Source organism: Hemitrygon akajei, chromosome 16 (genome assembly GCF_048418815.1).
Source record: "Hemitrygon akajei chromosome 16, sHemAka1.3, whole genome shotgun sequence".
Classification (NCBI taxonomy): domain Eukaryota; kingdom Metazoa; phylum Chordata; class Chondrichthyes; order Myliobatiformes; family Dasyatidae; genus Hemitrygon; species Hemitrygon akajei.
Genome location: NC_133139.1, coordinates 32502829 through 32524579, shown reverse-complemented (window position 1 = coordinate 32524579; position 21751 = coordinate 32502829). Strand labels below are relative to the sequence as shown.

The following is a 21751-nucleotide window of genomic DNA, read 5'->3' as shown; positions in this document are numbered from 1 at the left end:
AACAAAAACAAGCATTCCGTAAGCCTTCTTAATCACTTTATCAATGTGTGTAGCCTCTTCCTGCTCCTACATCTTAGGGTCCTATCATTCCTCCAGATTTACCAGTCTGTGCCCCACCCAGGCAATGTTGGTCAAAGTTCAGTTATTATCAAAGTATCTATACTATATACAACCTTGAGATCAGTTGACACAAAACAAAGAAATGCAATTAGAACCCATTAAAAAAGAAAACCGTCTAACACCCAATGTGCAGAAAAAAACCCGAATCGTGCAAACAATAAAAGCAAGCAGATATATTCAGAACTTTTGCTTTACCAGCTTGATTGAGTTTTTTGACAAAGTGACAGGAGGGATTGATGAGGGTAGGGCAGTGGATGTTGACTACGTGGATTTTAGGAAGGTATTTGACAAGGTCCATCATGGGAGGCCAATCCAGAAGATTAAGATGTATGGGATCTGTGGCAAATGGCTGTTTGGATTCTGAACTGGCTTGTGCATAGAAGACAGAGGGCAGTGGTTGAAGGGACATATTCCTGCTGGACATGTGTAATTAGTGGAGTTCTGCAGGGATATGTGTTGGGACCTCTGCTGTTTGTAATGTATATAACTGACCTGGATGAAAATGCAGTTGGGTGGGTTAGTAAATATGAGGATGATACCAAGATTGATGGAGTTGTGGATGGTGTGGAAGACTGGCAAAGAATAGAGCATGATATAAATCAGTTGCCGCTGCGACCATTAGACATGGGAGCAGAATTAGGCCATCTGTCTACTCTGCCATTTCATCATGGCTGATCCATTTTCCTTTCAGCCCCAGTCTCCTGCCTTCTCCCTGTATTCCTTCATGCCCCTGACCAATTGAGAATCTATCAAACTCTGCCTTCAATATATGTAAAGGCTTGGCCTCCATAGCTGTCTGAGGCAACGAATTCCACAGATTTGCCACTCTCTGGCAAAAGAAATTCCTCCTCATCTCCATTCTTAAAAGGACACCCCTCTATTCTGAGGCTGTGTCCTCTGGTCTTAGACTCTCCCACCATAGGAAACATCCTCTCCACATCCACTCTATCAAGGTCTTTCACCATTTGATAGGTTTCAATAAGATCACCCCTCATTTTTGTGAACCTCCTTTGAATCCTCTCTAGTTTCAACACATCCTTTCTAAGGGACCCAAATCTGCCCACAATCCTTCAGGTGAGGTCTCACCATTAAAGTCTCAACCTTACATCCTTGCTTTTATATTCTAGTCTTCTTGAAATGAATGCCAACATTGCATTTGGCTTCCTCACCACAGACTCAACCTGCAAATTAACCTTTAGGGAATCCTACACAAGGACTTCCAGTCCCTTTGCACCTCAGTTTTTTTTGTATTTTTTCTCCATTTCAAAAATAGTCAACCTGTTCATTTCTTCCACTGAAGTGCATGACCATACACTTCCCAACACTGTATTCTATCTGCCACTTCTTTGCCCATTTTCCTAATCTGTCTTTTTGTAGCTTCTCTAGTTCCTCAAAACTACCTGCCCCTACTCCTATTTTGTATCTTCTGCAAAATTTGCAACAAAGCCATCAATTCCATCATTCAAATCATTAGCATATAATATAAACAGAATTGGTCCCAACATAGACCCTTGTACAACAACACTAGTCACCAGCAGCCAACCAGAAAAGGCTCCCTTTATTCTCACTCTTTGCCTCCTGCTTTATCCATGCTAGAATCTTCCCTATACCATAGACTCATGTCTTGTTAAACAGTCTCACATGTGGCACCTTGTCAAAGGCCTTCTGAGAGTCCAAATACACAACTTCAACAGATTCTCTTTTGTCTATCCTGCTTGTTATTTCTTCGAAGAATTCCAACAGATTTGTCAGGCAAGATTTTCCCTTCGAAGACACCTTGCTGACTGTGGCCTATTTTATCATGTGTCTCCAAGTACCCCAAAACTATATCCTTATCAATCGACTCTATCATCCTCCCAACCACTGAGGTTAGACTAACTGGCCTATAATTTCCTTTCTTCTGCCTCTCTCCCTTCTTAAAGAGTGCAGTGACATCTGTGATTTTCCAGTCTTGCGGAACCATTCCAGAATCTAGTGATTCTTGAAAAATCATTACTAATGCCTCCACAATCCTTTCAGCTACCTCTTTCAGAACCTTGGGGTGGGGTGGAATACACCAACTGGTCCAGGTGACTTATCTACCTTCAGACCTTTCAGTTTCCATGAATCTTTTCCTAGTAATGGTAACTTCACACACTTCATGACCCCTGACACCAGGAGCTTCCACCATTTCCTTGTGCCTCATTAATACCTCTCCAACATTGTTTTCCAGCAGTCTGATATCCACTCTCCCTTCTCTTTTGCACTTTATGTATCTGAAGAAACTTTTGGTATCCCCTTTAATATTATTGGCTAGTTTACTTTCATATTTCATCTTTACCTTCTCAATGACTGTTTTAGTTGCCTTCTGCTGGTTTCTGAAAGGTTTCCAATCCTCTAACTTCCCACTAATTTTTGCTCTATTGTACGCCCTCCCTTTGGCTTTGACTTCTTTTGTTAGCTACAGTTGTGTCATCTTACCTTTAGAATACTTCTTCCTCTTTGGACTGTATACGTATATCCTTTGCCTTCTGAATTGCTTTTAGAAATTTCAGCCATTGCTGTTTTATCATCATCCCTGCCAGAGATGTTTTCCAATCGATTCTGGCCAACCCCTCTGTCATTCCCTTTACTCCACTGATACATCTGACTTCAGCTTCTCCTTCTCTAAATTCAGGGTGAATTCACTCATTACTATGATCATTTTCCCCTAAAGGTTCTTTTACCTCAAGTTCTCTAATCATTCCGGTTCATTTTACAACACCCGATCCAGAATAGCTGATCGCTTAGTAAGCTCAGCCAAGAACTGCTCTCAAAAGCCATCTCATAGGCACTCTAGAAATCCGCCTCTTGGAATCCAGCACCAACTTGATTTTCCCCAATGTACTTGCATATTGATAGCCCCCATGACTATGCTAACATTGCCCTTTGGGAATGCATTTTCTATCTCCCATTGTAATTTATAAACCACATCCTTACCGCTGGTCGGGGGTCTGAAGATCCCTTCAGGATCTTTTTACTCTTGCAGTTCCTTAGCTCTATCCACAATGATTCAACACCTTCTGACCCTATGTCACCTCTTTCTAATGATTTGAATTCATATCATATGGACAGAGAAATGGCAAATGGAGTTCAAACCAGATAAATATGAGTACCCCAGTAGGGCAAGTGCAAAGGCAAGGTCCTTAACAGTGTTACTGAGCAGAGAGATCTTGGGATCAAAGTTCAGGGCTCCTTGAAAATGGCTATTAGGTCGATAAGGTGGTTAAGAAGGCTTATGGAATGCTTGCTTTTATTAGTTGAGGCATCGAGTTCAAAAGTCAGGAGGTTATGTTGCAACTTTATAAAATACCTGGAGTATTGCATACAATTCAGGTCACTACACTATAGAAAGGATGTTATGGCTTTGGAGAGGGTGTAGACGAGGTTTATCAGGGTGCTGCCTGGTTTAGAGGACATGTGCTATCACGACAAGCTCGATAAATTTGGCTTTTTTTTCCTTTGGAGTGTCAGAGGCTGAAAGGAAGTCTGATAGAGGTTTACAAGATTATGAGAGGCAAGGATAGGACAGGGAGTATCTGTTTCCCAGGGATGAAATGACTAGTACCAGAGGGCATGCATTGAAGCAGAGAGGGGGAGGTTCAAGTGAGATGTGAGTGATAAGTTTTTTTACTCAGTCGTGGATGCCTGGAATGCGTTGCCTAGTCTGATGGTAGTGGCAAATACATTAGAGGCTTTTAAGAGGCATTTAGATAGGCACATGAATGTGAAGAAGATGGAGGGATATGGAGATGGTGTAGGTAGGAGGGATTAGTGTTTGGGTGTATTTGATCTTTTTAGCTGATTCGACACGATGTTGTGGGCAGAATGACCTGTTCCTGTGCTGCACTCTTCAATGTTCACAAAAGTGAGTCCACAGCCATGAAGCCAGTCATCACTACAGCTGGCCCAGAAGCCTGTGAGTTGCAGGCCACAGCCGTGAGGTAAGCCTCATTCATTTCAATTGCTCCATTTTGAAAGAGCTAATGCTTTTTTAAAATGTGGGCATGTTTCTTTGATAATCCAACTTTGAGCTTGGACAATACATAATGTTTCAACATTCCTTGGTTTGGTCATCATTTGCAGATTTTGGGGTTCCATGGGCTTGGAATGATCTTCCCTTAGTGTGGTAACTGCATCCTGAAATTCAAACACCCCAGGATGTATTTATAACTTCAGATACATGAAGAATAAGGAAACTGAGAATGGAACTGTTTCCCCTGGGATGCAATGTTCTGATTATGTAACATTAACACGTACATGTGTTGCACTCTCTGCTCCTCACGTGCAATTCTGTATTTTTCCCAGTGTAGAATAGCAGATGTATACCACTCTTTCGTTTGTGATCTTTTGGGGAATTTCTAACTCTTTGTTTTAACATGCACTCAAAAAGCCATGATGGTGCCACTGACCTACAGAAACACTCAACCTGGAGGCAAATTCATTGACAAGGTCACTGCACCATTGAAACTCCTCACTGATTGTGGGTTGATCTCTCTAAATACCGTGGCAAGCAGAATTGGATTTTATACGTAACCCATAATAACACGTTATGGTGGCACTGTCTGAGTCTTTTTGTCAATGCCTGGAGATATTTGAGAGATGTGTCTTGAGCTACCTCTGATCAGCACTTTGTTACAGGATGGCAACGTTACTGAACAAATTCCGCATTGGCTTTTCGGACATTGTGATTGTTGCAAATATAAACAGTAAACCTGGTGCAGGGAGGTAAGTGAGCTGTGTGGTCAGGAGAGGGTAAGGGTTTGGGATAAAGGTCTGTGGAGGGAGGTAAAGGAATTGTGCAGTGGGAAGGTAATAAAGGGCAGATGGGCAATGGAAGGGTGAGTTATAAGTACTGCCAAAATGGGGGAGGGCAGTTGGGGTCAGGAAAGGTCAGTGGAGGGAGGCAAAGGTGTGTGAGGGAGTGAGGGGGAGAGAAGGGTGTGGTGCAGTATGGGTGGAGAATGGGGTGGTGCAGTGAGAAAGGGGCAGATTGCATGGAGTAAAGAATGTTGGTGGGGTTAGAGGGGATGCATATGTGTTAGGGAGGGACTCGATCTTCTCTGGCTTCCCTTTTGTTGGCCACTGCTCCCTTTCTCAGTCTCAAAGCCTTCGATGAGCTGATCAAGCCATACAGACTCCGTAATGAAGACTTGAAAGGGGAGACGGCAAGAAAGACAGGTGTGGCGTGGAAAATATTGGACCAGGACCTGGAAATGTTCATGGAGAAGGTCTGAGCTCTGATTGTCATGTGATGATTTATAATTTTTAAATGCTTCCTTTCTCCCAATCACGACCCCACTGCTGATTTTTGAATTCCAGACGCAGCGTCAGATACGACTGAATGAACTGCTGCAGGAACATTCCAGCTCTGCCAACCTCATAGTGATGTAAGTCCTGGGACCTCAGCTCCCTCACTCCTTTGACAAAATAGGAGAAAAGTGCTCTCTTTGAGAGAAGGTTTGAGGGGCCAGGTGCAGCTGAGATGTTATTCATACACAATTCATTTTCCTTCCCCGGTTCTGTGCAGCTGAGATTTTGTTTCTTGTACAAATTTTGTACCTGGGATGAAATGACTGAATGAGTGGGCAAATCAGCAGCTTTAGTGGTTAAAGGCAGGAACAAACTGGAGACTGGTCAGTCTAACATCAATGGTGGAGAATATGCCACTAGCTATTATCAAAGGTGAGATAACAGGATACTCGGAGAATATGGGATTAGATTAACATGGATTTCTAGAAAGAAATCATTTAGACAAGAAATACTTGATTTTCTTGCAACACACACAAAATGCTGGAAGAACTCATCAGGTTAGGCAACATCTATGGCAAGGAATAAAAAGTCAATGTTTTAGGCTGGTACTCTACATCAGGACTGATGTAGCATCTCAGCCTTCAGCATCGTCGCTTAGGGCCGATTGAAATTGGAAAGGTGGCAGGTTAGATTGACGGTTAGGCCTCGTTCATTGATTATTTGGGTGTAATATTTTGAAGTTTACCAATAACAATATAGTAGATGATTTCATGAGGAGGATGAAAACAGACTTGACTGGTGCTGACTGAGAGAATGTGTAAAAACATGGCATATGTACTATAACACGGATAGATGACAAGTTATCTTTTTGGTAGGAGTAGGCTACATGCTAATTAAATGGTGTTAGATGGGGAAGTATTGATGTAGAAAAACAAACCTGCAGATGCGAAAACAGTTAATACAGCAAATGGTATGTTGGTTGTCAGGCTAAGATTTGAATACACGATCTCAGCCCAAAGGTACAGGGTTCTAATGACACTACACTTGGAACATTGTGTGCAGTATTTTTCTTTGTTTATGGAAGTATACACTTGCTTTAGAACAAGTGTGTTTTCCATATGAGGGGAGATTAAGACAATTAGCTTTAATATTCATTTCAGTTTAGAAAAATGAGGAAGAATCTAATTGAAACAGGGATATTTGGAAGATGAATTTCTCTGGCTGGGATATCTAGAGTAAGCCGTCACAGCTTCAGGCTGCTTAAATTTGGGCCTGAGGTGAGGAAAAATGTTTCCATTCAAACAGCTGCAATCCTAAGGAACTTATCCCAAAGGCCAGTAAGATGATGTTTCTGAATGGTAAAGGTAGCAAGGGGTTTGAGGAAACCATGGTAGTACTAGATGGCAGCAACCATTAAAGGCCTGCTCCTTATCCTAATGTCTATGTCTCCTGCTTGTTATTAAAGTATGTACCTCATTAGGTTCAATACCACCCTGAACATCTTTCTCTTTTCCTCAGGAGCTTGCCCATTGCACGTAAAGGGTTGGTGTCCAATGCACTCTACATGGCCTGGCTCGAAATCCTTTCTCGGAATTTGCCCCCAGTGCTTCTCATCCGTGGTAACCACCAAAGTGTCCTCACCTTCTACTCCTAACGTGGTCTTGGCAGGGGCCTTTCTAGAGAGCCTGAATATCTTAGATAGCTCTGGCACAAGGCAATGCGATAGGAAAACCTCATGTAACAAAGGAGAACCAAATTACCACAGGAGCTTTGTAATCTAGCATGTCAGTACTGGGGTAGTGGAAATTTGCTGTGCTTGGTCGTTTGATGTTGTAGATTTATATTGATTCTTGTCTAGAGTATGAAAACCTATGCTATTGTTGTGAGAAAGGATGAAAAGATCCTGTTCTGATACTACTAAGGATGATGAAGACTGACTCAACTAGACTCATCAGAATAAGCCCAGCCTTCACACATTAGTACTTCATTATTAACTGTTTCTAGTTACTCTTCAAAAGTACTACCTGGTTTGAGGAGTATTCCACACACTCCATGGAAGGGCCAGTGTGATCTCTGAGTCTACACTGGTGACTTTTTGTTAGGTTGATGATACCTGTAATGGTCTTGTGAAGAGTTGTAACTGTCATTTAGAAACAAACAGGTTAATCAAAGCAAATCAGTGTGGATTTATAAGAGAAGTTGTGCCTGAAATTTTTCAGGAGATAACAAGTAAGTTCATAGAAGGTATCCACTGGATGTAATCTACATGGATTTCAGCAAAGCATTTGACAAAGTTCCACATGGCAGATGTGGTCAGAAAGATAAAAGCCCAAGGGATTCTTGATTCTTGAGAAAGACAAGTTGGAGTTAAAATTGATTCATTGGCAAAAAGCAAAGGGTAATTGTTGATGGTTGCTTTGATGATTGGCAGCCACCAACCAAATTGTGGCCCAGCTTCATCCACATGACCCAGTGCTCAGTCACCATCAAGTTGACCAGCCAAATGATCCAGTGCTACGTATCTTGTTTTGGGAATCTTGCATTTAATTATATATTGGGCTTTACTGAATGGCCAAGTTTAGATGATACAGAAATGACTGTATGCTTAACAGTAATGTACAAAAATAGATTGCAGGGAGATGATAACAAACTGGCCTGTTGGGACAGAGAGTGGAAAATACAATTCATTCTAGGTTGCATTAAAATATTTAAATAAGTAGTAGATATTAGAAACAAAGGAAATTGAGTGCATGGTTGTAGGTTCATGGAGATAACTGAATAGATGAAGGTAGATATAAAATGTAAGACATCACATCATGCCAGTTCCCTATAAAGCAATAGTTAGGCTCAAGCTGGAGTTCTATATACAGTTCAGGCCACCATATGACAGAAGGGCATAGGCAAGAGTTACAATATGAAAGACTTCAGTCAAGAACAATGATTCATTCAATTGGGATTGCTTTCTTTGGAATGGAGTGAATGGAAAAGAGTGAGTGGACTTTTGTCTGGCATGATCAGAAGAAGGAAATTAGCCTCCATTGTGCCTTAAATTTTCTGATTCTGTGATAAAATTAGAGGTGATTCCTATTATAAAACTATTTGCCCCTTAAGTGTGGAATGATTTTGTAAGTTTGACTGAACGGGAAAAAGTTATGCATAAACTCTCATCACTTTAAGAAAAACACTTGATGAATGAGTCTAGATGAATACAGGGATCTAGATCAAAAACTTTGCCGTGTCCTTGCACTAGAAATCGCTACTTCAGCTGCCATGGACCTGCTGTGTCATTAACCTCTGCTCTTTAATTGGCTTCAGTGCTTTGCAAAATCAGGCTAATCCAACATGACTTTTGTTACATCCACAAGCTGTGAGCCACATAAAACTTTCAGGACCTGGATGAATTAATTTTTCATTAATGGACGGACTGAGTGGCTGTTGATTCTCTTCAATTTGTTCCCTAATTTCTAGCTTCAGTTCAATGGTTCTTGGTCCGTGGCCATTTTGCAAGGAGATGAACAAACAACTTAGAAGACCTCCTCGTTACTTAGGAGAAAGTGGCCATTAGGGTCAGGTACAATGTTTTGGGAGTGATTACTCCACTCTCTTTCCCATGGCTGCGAACACACTTGGGGATTCCTAGATGGGAAGCCTAGGGGCCCACTTGAAGTTTTCTGTGACTAAGTTCAGTTTGGATTGGTATGATGTGCAAAATAACACATTGACTTATCCCACGAATAATTTAGGATTATTGTTGGTGAACTGTTAGAATTTACATGGGTAAATTGTATTCCACAACCCAACCTCCAAGGTTAAGCTGGTGAAACAAATCGTTTTTAAATTCTGTCTGCTCCCTGTGCTTTTATTTTAATTGAATATCTGTCTCAGCAGAAAAGAAACTTAAATTGATTCCAGAGGTGTTTGCACACCTCCTGCACCTGATGTGCTCCATTGTCTTCAGATTTTATTCACTTGCAGCTGATTTAAGGCAAACTTTCTGACAAATGGCTCCTAATTTTTGAAAATAAATGCTGACTGCAATTAATTCCTGTCAGCAATATTGGGAAATGCTTAACATGAGGCTCTTCCTATTTTAACCAGGAGGCACTAAATCTTAACAACAATTAGTGTTGGGTTTGAGGTACCGCAGATCATGATTGCTGTAGCATTGAATATTTTATTGCCTATATTATGCCCTAATTTTCACTAGATGAGCTTTATGACGAGCAAGTAAGCTCCTGTTATCATTTCTGATACTGGCTTTTAATTCCAAAAAAAAAGTAAGTCCTGGAGCTGAAGGAAAGATGTACCAGATGTTGATTCTTCTTCTAGTTGTGTTTCTTGCTGTACATTTATTCTATGATGACGAGCATAGTGAAGATGTTGACTTCAATAGAGAATAAAATTTGTATTCGATGATATTTGGCTGCTCCTTATTTTCTGAATGAGAGAGGGGTCTGGTGGAAGCTAAGTAAAATGCTGAAGTGGTTTGTGGTTTTCCACACAATCTCAATGTGCTTTATTCGTCCCTGCGCCCATAAGAAACTTGGTGTCAATAGCTTTCTGGTAATGGCATTAAAATTAGCTCAATGCCTCCAGCCTGGTCTGAGCTATCATTCTGATCATTATCCAATGATCCCCATGGATTATGTCTACTGAGTGAGGAAACAATCAGACTTAACTATTGAGGCCAAAAATTGTGCTGTAGAGGTTCAAAGAATATCATTCACTTGTGGAATAAAAAGTCATCAGTTTCCATAGGAAGGGAGAAAACTTGTTAAGTTTTTTGCAAAATCCTTCACTAGAAGTTGCAACACCACACGTTACAGTTACACAAATTAATTAAGTTGGCTGCCTTTGTTCAATCTCAGGTTAAACCTTTTAGCAGAATGGTGGAATAATTTAACCATCTTTTAAATATAAAGGAAAGGTCATATAAACCCTGCATTTAGATCTTTTGGTTTTTAAGATGTGGACCTGCTGTTATTTAATGCTCATCCATGAATTACCTGCCAACCAAGGTTTTCCAAGCTATTTCAAATGCAGTTACTCAATGGTAGTTAGCTAGGAAGGGTCTGATCCTGAGGAACCCATCACTAAAAGATAATCAGCTCCAGCTTCCTTGGACAAACTACCCATTTTCAATTTTGAATAGTATCTTTACATGTCTTAGATCTGGGGCAAATCACAGTAGAGGCAGAAAATGTAACCTAAAATAATCCATTTTATTGTTGAGCATGTTTCTTGATACAAATCTAATACCCCAGGTAGATTTGTTCTGCTCTGCTTGCTCCACAACCCTCCCTCCATCACTCCCCCAACCCCCAAAAGCACCCCTGTGCACCAAATGATGACACCAGAACACATAGAGGCTGACTTGGGCCTGTAGTGTAACAGTACTTCATTATTTGGCAGTCCAAGCTTCACATCGTTAATACAAAGTTCAGAATGGTCAACAGATGGCGAGGGTCCAGTGTTTAGGCAGAATTACTATATTCATAACCCTCTTTGCAGTAGAAAAATCTGTATACAGTATTACAAGTTTACAATAAAAATGTTGTTTTTCAAGTTTGTCACTAGATGATTACAGTATAAACACGTCCTCTATTTTACATGAAGTGGCTGTTTACAAAAAAAAGCTACAAGATATGAGCTCACAAAAAATATTTTGACAAACAGTACAAAATGTCGGTTATACATAAATATAAAATGGGATGGATAGTGCAGGAACCCTGAATTTCGATACTAGCACCATTGTAAGGTCAATTGCACTACTGAACAACAGGACTTCAGGTAGTCTGAGGTTGAATGTGTAATTCCTTAACATTAGCACCTTAATGAAACAGTAACTTGCCTGCACTGTGCCATATCCAAGTGGAGTCATTTAAAGAGTTTAAGATTAATTTGACTATTTAATCTCTATGAATGAGAAAGTGAAATGTTGTGGGGCTGGGGGTGGGTAGGGGTGAAGGATGAGTGGGTGATTTTCTGTCCACCATGTCAAAATGCTGCAAGTTTGAGGATGTCCTATACTTTAAACAGGAATACGTTCAAAATTATAAGTCATTTTCAAATCTGCGACCAGAAGAGTTACTCCTTTATAATCTAGCTGAACTCAAAATGAGAGGTGGAAGTTCAAGAAGCATAGTCCTTGTTGTGATTGCTGAATGACAGAGCTGGCTCAGGCACAGTGAGCTGGGGGACCAGCATCTGTGCTGTTAGATCATAGTAAAGCTGCCATATTTCAAACACAAAAGAACTATGTTACCAGTTACCTGAAATACCTTTGAGATATTTACTCCCAGATAGTGTCAATTTGGGTCACTGAAATGATACTACCTAGGAGTTTGCGTAAAGCACCCTACATAAACAAGCAGCCACGAAACAAGGCTGCAAGGACAATATCCACTGAGATTTGTATAGGCATCTATGAAGAAGAACTTTCAATTCCAGTACTCAATATTTTTGGTTTTGCTTACTGCTGTTTAGAAGCACAGGTGATAAAAGACTGTCTTGGACCCTGATTCTCTTCAGTGGAATGGTGGCTGTTGGTGAATTCCCCTTAGAAAGAACAAATCTGGAGTTGATGGATCATTTTCTCTGTTGCATGATGCCATCACAAAATTCCACAATCTCAGCCTTGCACTGTTTTACGTGAGAACTGACACACATTTTGTTCTCCTTCTGCTCCATGGCCAGGACAAAATTCCAAAGATGACAAGGCAGGGATAGTACTTTGGGGGAGTAGGCCAAGGCCACATCCATCACTGCTGGGAGGTAAAATAAAGAGACTAAACTTCCCATTGTAGGGCAATAGGAAAAGGAGGACACAAGAAGTCGAAGCATGAGTAGAAACAATGCCTCACATATCAGCTCTGGGATTTGAATAAGGTTATGACTGATCCTATGCCTCATTTGCTTTGCTGCACATCTCCCACGTCAGCCAGTCCTCTCTCCATTGGGCGACGAGATTAAGGGCCGATCCCTGAGGTGACAGGGGTTCAGCCTGATTGTGGTTGGGCAGAGAGAAGGTGCTCGTTTGATAGCCAGTCTTGCTAAAATCAACATCACACACATAATTTTAAATATATAAAGGAACCTCTTTCTCTCATGAATCCCCTAGAGCCGAAGTCTAAACATCTACAAAGAAGGTAAAATGGGAGCATTACACACTGGAATAAAAGGCCTTCTATTAGGGTCATGTCCAAGATTTTGCTGTAATAAAGACACTTCAATAGGGCAGGTAGAATGTCTGACAACCTGCTAGACACACCAGTCAAAGTTTCAAAATGTATAATGGATCAAAGTACCGAGGGATTCTCAGCTTTCTGACTTTTGGAATAATCACAGACCCACCAGAAGATAAAGTCATTGAGACATGCTAATCCTGAATCCATTGATTGTTAAGAAAATTAATTTTCTTTTTAATACTGATGCTGCTGCTGCGGTTGGTGGGATATGGTGCCATGCTTACTCAACAATGCTTCTGTGTTCCAGGCATTTGGATAAACTCCTGTGACAATGCACGTGATCACTCTTAATGTAAATTTTAGTTAATTCCAACTCTGTGAAGCATAATAAACACCCCGGCGGCCTTTACAAGGGGCCTGCAATTAATGAGCACATAACTTCGGAGAATAATAAACTTAAAGAAGATGATGCCTTTCATTGTGTTTTGTTTTAAAGTTACACAACATTCAGATGGAAATATTTCACCTCTTTCTGGTTCTCTGACTTCACTGGCTTGTTGTGCTCTGTAACTAGTGGGCTGACGGTTTATTCAAAAATTTTCCTGATGAACTGACAGCCTGTCCTCTGCTTCCTGTGGTCAACATTTTTGTAAATAATTTGCTATGGTCAGAGCTTTCTGGGTTAGATGTACAATCCCCAAAATGTGTTTGCCAAATTATATGAAATGGATTTGTCTACAGTTCTCATACTAAAACAGAGGCAGGGAGTTGCTGAGAATAGAACAGGCCAGAGGCTGGAGTAGAAAATATATATATTCCCTCTTTAGAAAATTATTTTCTCAAGGCAATCATAATGACATTAAATTGTATTACATTTTAGTAACATATTTATTGCTCTCTAAATAAAGAGCAAATCTCTAACTCCGACTCAATAGCACCTATTCTCCCAAATTTCATGACGTCTGATCTCCAATCGTCTTGTGTTTATTTTACTTCAATATAGTTGAATCCATCATTAAATACTCTCTAATTTAGATCACTATATTTCAAAACAAAAACTGGCTGAGCACAGGGATACTCCCAACCTTAACCTTAAATATTTATTGGCCCTTTTTGAAGAGAGTCCCATAATCCATGGCATGTATGAAATTGCGACAGTGCAGTTGTTGTTTAGGCTTGGTATGTTGGTATGAAGTATATGGTGTAGACTTTGTTGAGCTGACACAGCCCACTATCCCATCATAAAGTATCATGTTGACAGATTGGTGCTGAGGTGCTACTTAAAATGGGTTTTTACCCCCACCTAGAGACAAAATAAGAACATCAAAGAAGATGAATTTGAAGCTTCATTCGAAGGGCCTCACCAATATCACCCACGAGGTAGTCAATGTCATTCTCATCTTCTAGCTTCAGGAGTTCTTTCTTCCTGTAGAGAGGCATACTGGACACCTCCAATGTATACTTGCCTCGGATAGCCTTTTTGCGGCTTAGGTGCAGGTAACTGAGACCATTTTTCTGGTGGATTCGGAAGAAGCTGGCTTCGTTCCCTCCGGTAATGAAGTAACGCACGTGGTTTTCCAAGGGTTCGATGGCAGGCAGGAATTCCATGATGTGATCATGGACTCCCATTTCTGAGATATTCACATTCAATGGGATTGGCACATCGATGTCCAAGCTTGCGAGACTGATCTTGTGCTTCTGCTTTTTAAAAAGAAACCTTAATTAACCTGCTTTTATTGGATAGCTTTTGGAATTTACAGTAAATAATTAAGTAGAAGCAGTCAGGCCAGTGCAGCCTCTCACATTGTAACGTTATGTTCTGTAACAGCACCAACCATCCACCAATTTTACCACTTGCTCTACAGATTTTATCATCAAAAGGATAGCTGAGCATTTGTTGTTCCTATAGATATTGACTAGATCAATACTTTATCAATCTTCTATAAGTTTATTCCATTGCCTAATGACTATTTAAAATGCCTTGATTATTCTTACTCCATATTGTCTTGTTTAGAAGCTGGAATCCCAGGAATTTTAACTTTTCATGGCAGCCAGCCATAAATATTGTAAATTATATATCATATTGAAAACTTTCATTAAAGCATCTGGACATTTCCTTCTCAAATAAGAATGACTTCCTGTGTCCTTATTCTAATTATAGTCTCTGATATCCAAAATAATTGTGTCAATCGGCAGTAGTTTATCGATTCAGAAGACTCTTCATCTGGGAGTTTACACTACATTGAATGGGCCCACAAATCCGCCAGGATGCAAGTTAACATAAGGACCAGTCTGCAAATTCATGCCACTGGCTCCATTGAAGTAAAGTAGTTCTGCTGCCCAACCTACATTCCTTCTTCAAACCATGCCACCACAGACTTCATTCATGAGCCATTCACTTCTTCTGCCTTATGATCTACAATGCACAAAATGGCTCATACGCCTATAGCTGTAATTCACCGATGTACTGCCAAATACTTCTGGGATAAAGTACATAAACAACCACTACCATTCTCATGCTGTATATTTCTATAAATTACCTCAGGGGATTCAGTGCCGTTCGTGCTCCTCCGGTGCCTCCCTCTTTTGGGATAGCCATTGATCTTGCACTCATAACAGGTCTCAGGGGACAGCATGTTCTCTTCTGCCACCTCCTCCTCGTCCACAGGCAGATAGTGACCATTCCCGAATCCCATTCCAGATATACAATGTCTGAACAGGCAATTCAAAGACAGCACGCAAATAAAACACTGTAAGTACACATTCTCAACATACTAATTACAATTAAGCATATTTTAAACTTCCCTCCTAGAAATACTGACTGGGGTACCCTTCTTTACACAGATCACCGCTCATACATCAACCCTTACACTAAAACTCATTTCACTGAAAATGAGCATTCATTCACATCCTCACATTGAAACAGCTTTCTCCCGTACTGGAAATCTAACACTGAGGCCCATCCCTCTATTTCTATTGAAGGTCATCTCTGTAGTGCACACAGTCTACCATGATAAAATCAGGAGTTAAAATTGACACCCTCTGAATCTGTTAGAAATATTCTAGATTTTCCATCCATAAAGTCACAGTGGGGACTTCACTAATAACTGAAGAAAGAATTTCACAATATTTTGAGGTCATGTTATAAGCCAGATGGGTTCCTATGACAGGAGGTTGCATGCAAAGGAAGTTTGCCTTGCTCCCCAACAATGCCCAGCTCTTTGTGGCTCTGTGGTGAATCTATTTTGCAAATATCACTTTGGTATCTCCTATTACTAATACAATAGATGCTTCTGTGCGAGGAAGTGTTAGGTATATGCAAGAATGTGAAAGGCTGCTTCTGTAGCAAGTGTTAACTGTCCAAAGTATCCAACAGCTGTGGTTAATTTATTTTCAGTTTTTGAAAATCTTGTTCGTCTGTCTAATCTCCCCCACCCTCTCCAAATTTCTTCAAGCTTCAGGTTCAGAGGAAGGTCATTAGCTTGCTACTTACCCTTGGCCCACCCTGAAGTAGCCTCCTGGGCAACCACAGAGGTAGCCACCTTCTGTGTTGGAGCAGCCATAAGAGCAGGGGTTTCCTGAAGATGAGCATTCATTCACATCCTGACATCCCCCAACGTACTGGTCAAAATCAAACCCAGAAGGGCAGAGGCATTTGTAGCTGCCCAGTGTGTTGTAACAGGAGGCTGCACCACAGGCACTGGGATTACTGCATTCATTCTCATCTGAAAAATAAATTGAGATCACTGAGAAGCATCCACTTTGCTCCTCTCTGACACATGATGGGGTACGGTCCCACGAGTACCAAAACTAGAGGGGACAGACACAAAAGGGGAGAGGTAACCTTACACAGAGGGTAGTGGGTACCTGGAATGAGCTGCCAAAGGAAGAAGTTGAGGTGGGTAGAATTACAACATTTAATAGGCACTTGGACAAATACCTGGATAGGAGGGGTTTGGAGAGTCATGGGCCAAATTTGGGCAACTAAAACTAGCAGGGCAGGGAGGACTTTGTGGTTAGCATAGACCAGTTGGGCTGAAAAAACCATTTTCCTGCTGTATTACTCTACAGACAACAGCTGGGACTAGCCCTGTCATCCAGTTTCTAATAATGCCCTAATTCAGCTTGGAGATTATGACTCAAAATCAATTGTGCAATGTCCAGTCATATGAATTGTCAAGTAAGGGTTTTTTTTAAGACAGGAGAGAGCAGGAGTCATAGCAGAGCAGAAGTAGAGTGCCTCTATAACTGCCTCAGCTAAGGCCAGAGACAAGGGACTGATCAGAACTACAAGGGCAATTGGTCTTTACAGAAGCTAGAGACACCATCCTAGTCCTGGTTCAAAGGGTGAAAACTTGAACTTAATTCTAAATGATTTATTTTCAAATTACTTGCCTTCCCACCTCTCTTCTGACTCTGCCGTACAGCCCTCTGAGACTGAAGAGGTAAGAATATTTTTATTTCTGCTAACTGTTACTCACCTTGACTGATGACTCACTGTCTAGGCACCAGTGGAAATTAATCACAAAGTATCATTGTTTCTCAATGCTGTTTATCAATTGACACTTGGATTAAATCTACCTCTGCCAGATTTCCTGAGTTTATGGCAGGTTAAGATGAAGGGTCCCACTTCCCCAGTTTCAATCGCAATTGAGTCTTGAACACTTCAAACCAGAGAGTTTCAATACTTGCCCACACATTGGTTCCACTGGTAGTGCTGCATGTAACCTTGAGGGCAGCTGCATCTGTACCCACCCAACATGTTCTGGCAGCCGTGCTGGCAGCGGTGGTTTCCATCACATTCATCAACATCTGTGGGTCGGAGAGGAAGGGGTTTGTGAGATATCATGGAGAATGAAGCAGATCTGATCCGAATTGATGGTGGGAGGTGGGGGCTGACCAAAAATACAATCTGAAAACCATTAGAGGCTTAAATACAGGAGGACTTTAAGGACCTCCCATCAACATTCGTTGTGTCATTTGGACACCATTTTGTGAAAACCTGTAATTGTCATTGTTACTGTTTCAATAATCTCTTAAACAATAATATTTGAACATTTTGAAGTTCTGAACATCTTGCCACTAGAAAACTATGAGCAACTTTTGGGCTGTTTTTGTTTTGCAAGGACAAATAAGAGAGAAATTTGGAGGGGAAGCTTTTAATCACCAGGTTTCCACCTCCTACATGTGGTGAGTGGAAGAGTGGTGAAGCTGGCCTGCCTGGTGGGATGACACAGAAATGGGAATAGACTTCAGATGAGGATCGATCGATGGGAGTCCATGCAGAGGTTGCAATTCCAGGATTTTCAAGCCAATAATAAAAGTGAAGGCATAAGATCAGAAAAGATGCATTTTGGGAAATTCTCTATAAGTATGCTAGTTACCTTTAACCAACAAAAATGTTAGAAATATTCTACACAAGCAAAGCAGAGGTAGTTATTAAAAATGAAAATGTTTGACATCCAAAGGCGACTGTACACTGCATGGGTAATAATGATTCACTCCATTTACATATGGTTTTCATGGCTGAAATCAAGGCTATCAGGAAAATGGCCTGGGACCATTGTGTGAGGTTCATCTTAGCCGAGTAACATTTACCCAGTGTCAGCCACATGCCTATTGATGTCACGAGTTGCACGGAACACATTTCCTCCTCTGCCAGCAGATATCTTTGCCTCACATCCATGACACTCTTTTCCTTTACTGCCACAGGGCGAGTTTGTAAGTGTTGATTTATTTCCCAGCAGTCAAGTGTAGCAATGACACTGTGGCTTCAGATGGGAAATACACTGGTCCTTACCCCCCCCCCCCCCCGTCAACCTGTGCCAATCTATCACAAAGCATTTTTAACCAATTTTTGCCCATCTATGTGAACTTCTTCAGAGAGATCTGAGCAGGAACCAGCTCTGTAGGCAGCACGCGGTTAGCACACCAGAACAAAATTACACACATCCATACCTTCACAGTTTAAACCAGTTTCATCCAGTAAGAATCCTTTCTGGCAATCACAGCTGAAACTTCCGGGTGTATTCTGGCAAGTGCCCTTGGAACCACAGACCGGGGACTGAGACATGCATTCATTATTGTCTGACAACAAGAAAACAAGTTAATTGCCAGAATGTCTTGCTAGTTAACTAGTAAATCCTACATGGTGGGGTGGGGGTGGGGAATTGTGAGCTTTAAAGCCATAACTCATTCTGTCTGAACCATTGTTCAAACATACATTTGCACAACCTGTAACACTCAGTAAAGTGTGATATCGAGAAGACAGCAATGAGGCTAATTGTAGCCTTTCACTTTCTCCAGTTTGGGTCAATTAATTCAGTATCGTTCCTGATCTAGGTCTGCCTGTACCACACTGGTCAGCACAACGCCACCCAAACCACGCTAAACCGGGTATTCGTCAACCCATCCCTCACTGCTGGCAGGACATTTACCCATCTAATCCATACTGTACAGAGCATTTGTCCACTTAACATTCCCAGGTGGCAGAGAAAGTATTACTTACCAAATGAAGCTTCACTGTATTTATGAGATAGTTCATATTCCATATTGGAATTCCTCTGGATTAGAGAACATGTCTTATGAAGAAAGATTGCTCAGGCTAGGGTTTCCAATTTGGAGCGAAGGAGGATGAGACATGATAAAGATATATAAGATTACAAGTGGCATAGATAGAGTGGACAGCCTTTTTCACAGGGTGGCAATGGCCAATACCAAAGGGTATTATTTTAAGGTGAGTGGAAGAACATTTAGGGGAGATGTCAGAAATAAGCCTCTCTCTCTCTTTTTTTATACAGGGAGTGGTGGAGTGCACTGCCAGGGGTGGTGGTGGAAGCTAATCCAATAGGAACATTTAAGAAACCCTAATTTTTCTGCCTATGTAGAAGGGAAGGGCAATATTGATCACAGAATAGGTTTATATACTGTAAGTCAGTCTAACGTCATGGCTGATGGCTGTATATCTTTATGCTCTGTGATGTCATTTGCTAATTGGCACCAGTTTCCCATGCATTAATTAAGACCTGATCCATCTTAGCTAGTTCAAACGTACATTGATCCAGGTTGGGAAGTAACTCAGGAAATCTGACTGAAACCGTCGACGCGAGAAAATCTGCAGATACTGGAAATCCAAAGCAACACACACAAAATGCTGGGGGATCTTAGCAGGCCAGGCAGCAGCTACAGGAAAGAGTAAACAGTTGATGCTTCAGGCCAAGACCCTTCACCAGTCCTTTTGTGTTGTGTGTTGCTTTGAAATTGCTGAATTTTACTCACCAATGCATGAAGTGTGGTGCTGTGTGAAACCTGGTGGGCACTTGCACGTGAAGGATCCAATTGTGTTAACACACAGGAACTGACAATTATGCTGCTTGGTGGAACATTCATCAAGGTCTATGGAGGAAACAAGAAATAAATTTGGAATAATTCCAAGAGATATTAACTAGAATGTGCAGTGGGACAGAGGAGTACATAAGGCTAGGACATATTTTCTCAACTTCTTTTATGTAGGAAACGATTCCATCCATCAAATCCAGGCTGACTCTGACATTCCCCCAGTTGTCTTATGGTCATATGGTCTTGTTTCCCTGTAACTTATTCTCTATCAACTCTCTGCGATTCTCCTATGATCCATCAACATTAGGGTTAATTTATAGTTGCCAACTACCAACCAGCTTACCTGCCTTGACCTCATTTTATAAAGGAAAAGGCTTGAGGGGCCAATTGGCCTGCTCCAATTCCCATGTCCCCATAGTCATAACCACTTTAAAGGATTTTGCCAGAAATCTGATGAGAAACTGTTGTAATTCAGAGACATGTTAACAGTGGCATTTGGGTATTTTAGCTGGCAGCTTGAAGAACGTAATTGCAATTTCCCATAATTGAGGAGTACTTGGCAAGACCTGGGGAGAGTTTATAATGGGTAAAATTGTTTTAACATTGTAGCAATTCAAAACCCTAGTAAACATGCCTTAAAATGGCGTGTATGGCAGGAAGGGAAGGGAGGCAGGTGGCAGGAACATTCTGGTGCCTGACTATGTGGTTTATACACACATATCTCACCGAAAGACTTGAGCAATGTGCAAAGGAAAGGTGCAAACTACCTTCAGCAGTTCTGCAGAGCAATGAAACCAACTGCTCACTGATGTCACAGATGTACGCCAAATGGGAAGGAGGTAACACTAAACTCAGCCCCGACTTAGAGTCAGTGCTCAGTACGAGAAGCAATGGAAAGCAAGAGAACAGCAAAGAGCTGGGAGTTGGAGCCTGGTCCAGTTGCTGACCTGGATATACTAGTCAATGGTGGCCAGGGGTCTAGGAAGCGAACAAGAGGGAAAATGATGTGTTGGTTGGAGGAAAGACTGACTAAGGTGGGGTTGTTTTACTTTGGAACAAAGGAGTAAGAGAAGATTTAATCGAGGTGTATAAATTTATAATAGGCAGGAACAGGATGAATAAAAAGGAGTTTCCTCTATGAGAGGTCAATAACCAAGTGGTATTGTGTAATATAAATTAGTGGAAGCATTACCAGGTGTGATGAGGAGTCTACCTAAAGAGAAATGGGGCTTGGAACTCACTTGTTAAAAGGGTGGGGAGGCAGAAATCCACATCCTAATTAACAGAAACCTGAATGAGCTTCTCTAATGACTGATAACTGGGAGGTCTGAGTAATTAAATAGCTTCATTTTGGCTGAAATGGATATGATTAGCTGAATAGTCCTGTACGTGAATCTATGAATCGAGCAATCATTATGTGGCACGTGCACTTGAAGGATGCTAGAGGTTGAAATTTTACGTCGCCATTAAATCTGTAATGCCTTAAAACGGTAGTGTAGTGGTTAGTACAACTCTTTACAGTACAGGTGACCCGGGTTCAATTTCTGCTGCTGCCTGTAAGGAGTTTGTATGTTCTCACCATGCTCACGTGTGTTTGCTCTGGGTGCTCTGGTTTCCTCCCATGGTCCAAAGACATACCAGTTGGTAGGTTAATTGGTCGTTGTAAATTGTCCTGTGATTAGACTTGGGTTAAATTGGGGGTTGCTGGGTGGTGCAGCTCGAAGGGCTGGGAGGGCCTATTCCGTGCTGTATCTCCAAAATAAAAACAAGTGCCATGCCACTGAATTTCTAGGCCTGGGCCTCAGGATGGAGTAGGACTGGGATAGGATTCAGAG

At 41.3% G+C, this 21751-nt stretch overlaps 2 protein-coding genes across 6 annotated transcripts in view; one reads left to right on the top strand and one right to left on the bottom strand.

Moving 5' to 3' along the window:
- The window catches only part of LOC140739940 (solute carrier family 12 member 2-like), a 76458-nt gene extending 66678 nt beyond the window's left edge, over positions 1 to 9780 (top strand). For all 4 annotated transcript variants that reach the window (XM_073068634.1, XM_073068633.1, XM_073068635.1 and 1 more), the window contains 4 exons: positions 4780 to 4866; positions 5240 to 5369; positions 5461 to 5528; positions 6910 to 9780. In XM_073068634.1, the coding sequence (XP_072924735.1) occupies positions 4780 to 4866; positions 5240 to 5369; positions 5461 to 5528; positions 6910 to 7045 (421 nt within the window). In that variant the 3' untranslated portion in view covers positions 7046 to 9780. The remainder of the gene's footprint in view (positions 1 to 4779; positions 4867 to 5239; positions 5370 to 5460; positions 5529 to 6909) is intronic.
- A 981-nt stretch (positions 9781 to 10761) lies between these two features.
- fbn2b (fibrillin 2b) overlaps positions 10762 to 21751 on the bottom strand; it is a 269685-nt gene continuing 258695 nt past the window's right edge. Inside the window, exons 61-66 of one of the 2 annotated variants that reach the window (XM_073068631.1) lie at positions 19857 to 19973; positions 18537 to 18665; positions 17271 to 17390; positions 16072 to 16303; positions 15119 to 15290; positions 10762 to 14279 (exon numbers count right to left, since the gene is read on the bottom strand). In XM_073068631.1, the coding sequence (XP_072924732.1) occupies positions 13902 to 14279; positions 15119 to 15290; positions 16072 to 16303; positions 17271 to 17390; positions 18537 to 18665; positions 19857 to 19973 (1148 nt within the window). In that variant the 3' untranslated portion in view covers positions 10762 to 13901. The remainder of the gene's footprint in view (positions 14280 to 15118; positions 15291 to 16071; positions 16304 to 17270; positions 17391 to 18536; positions 18666 to 19856; positions 19974 to 21751) is intronic. The other variant, XM_073068632.1, reaches the window with a different exon arrangement.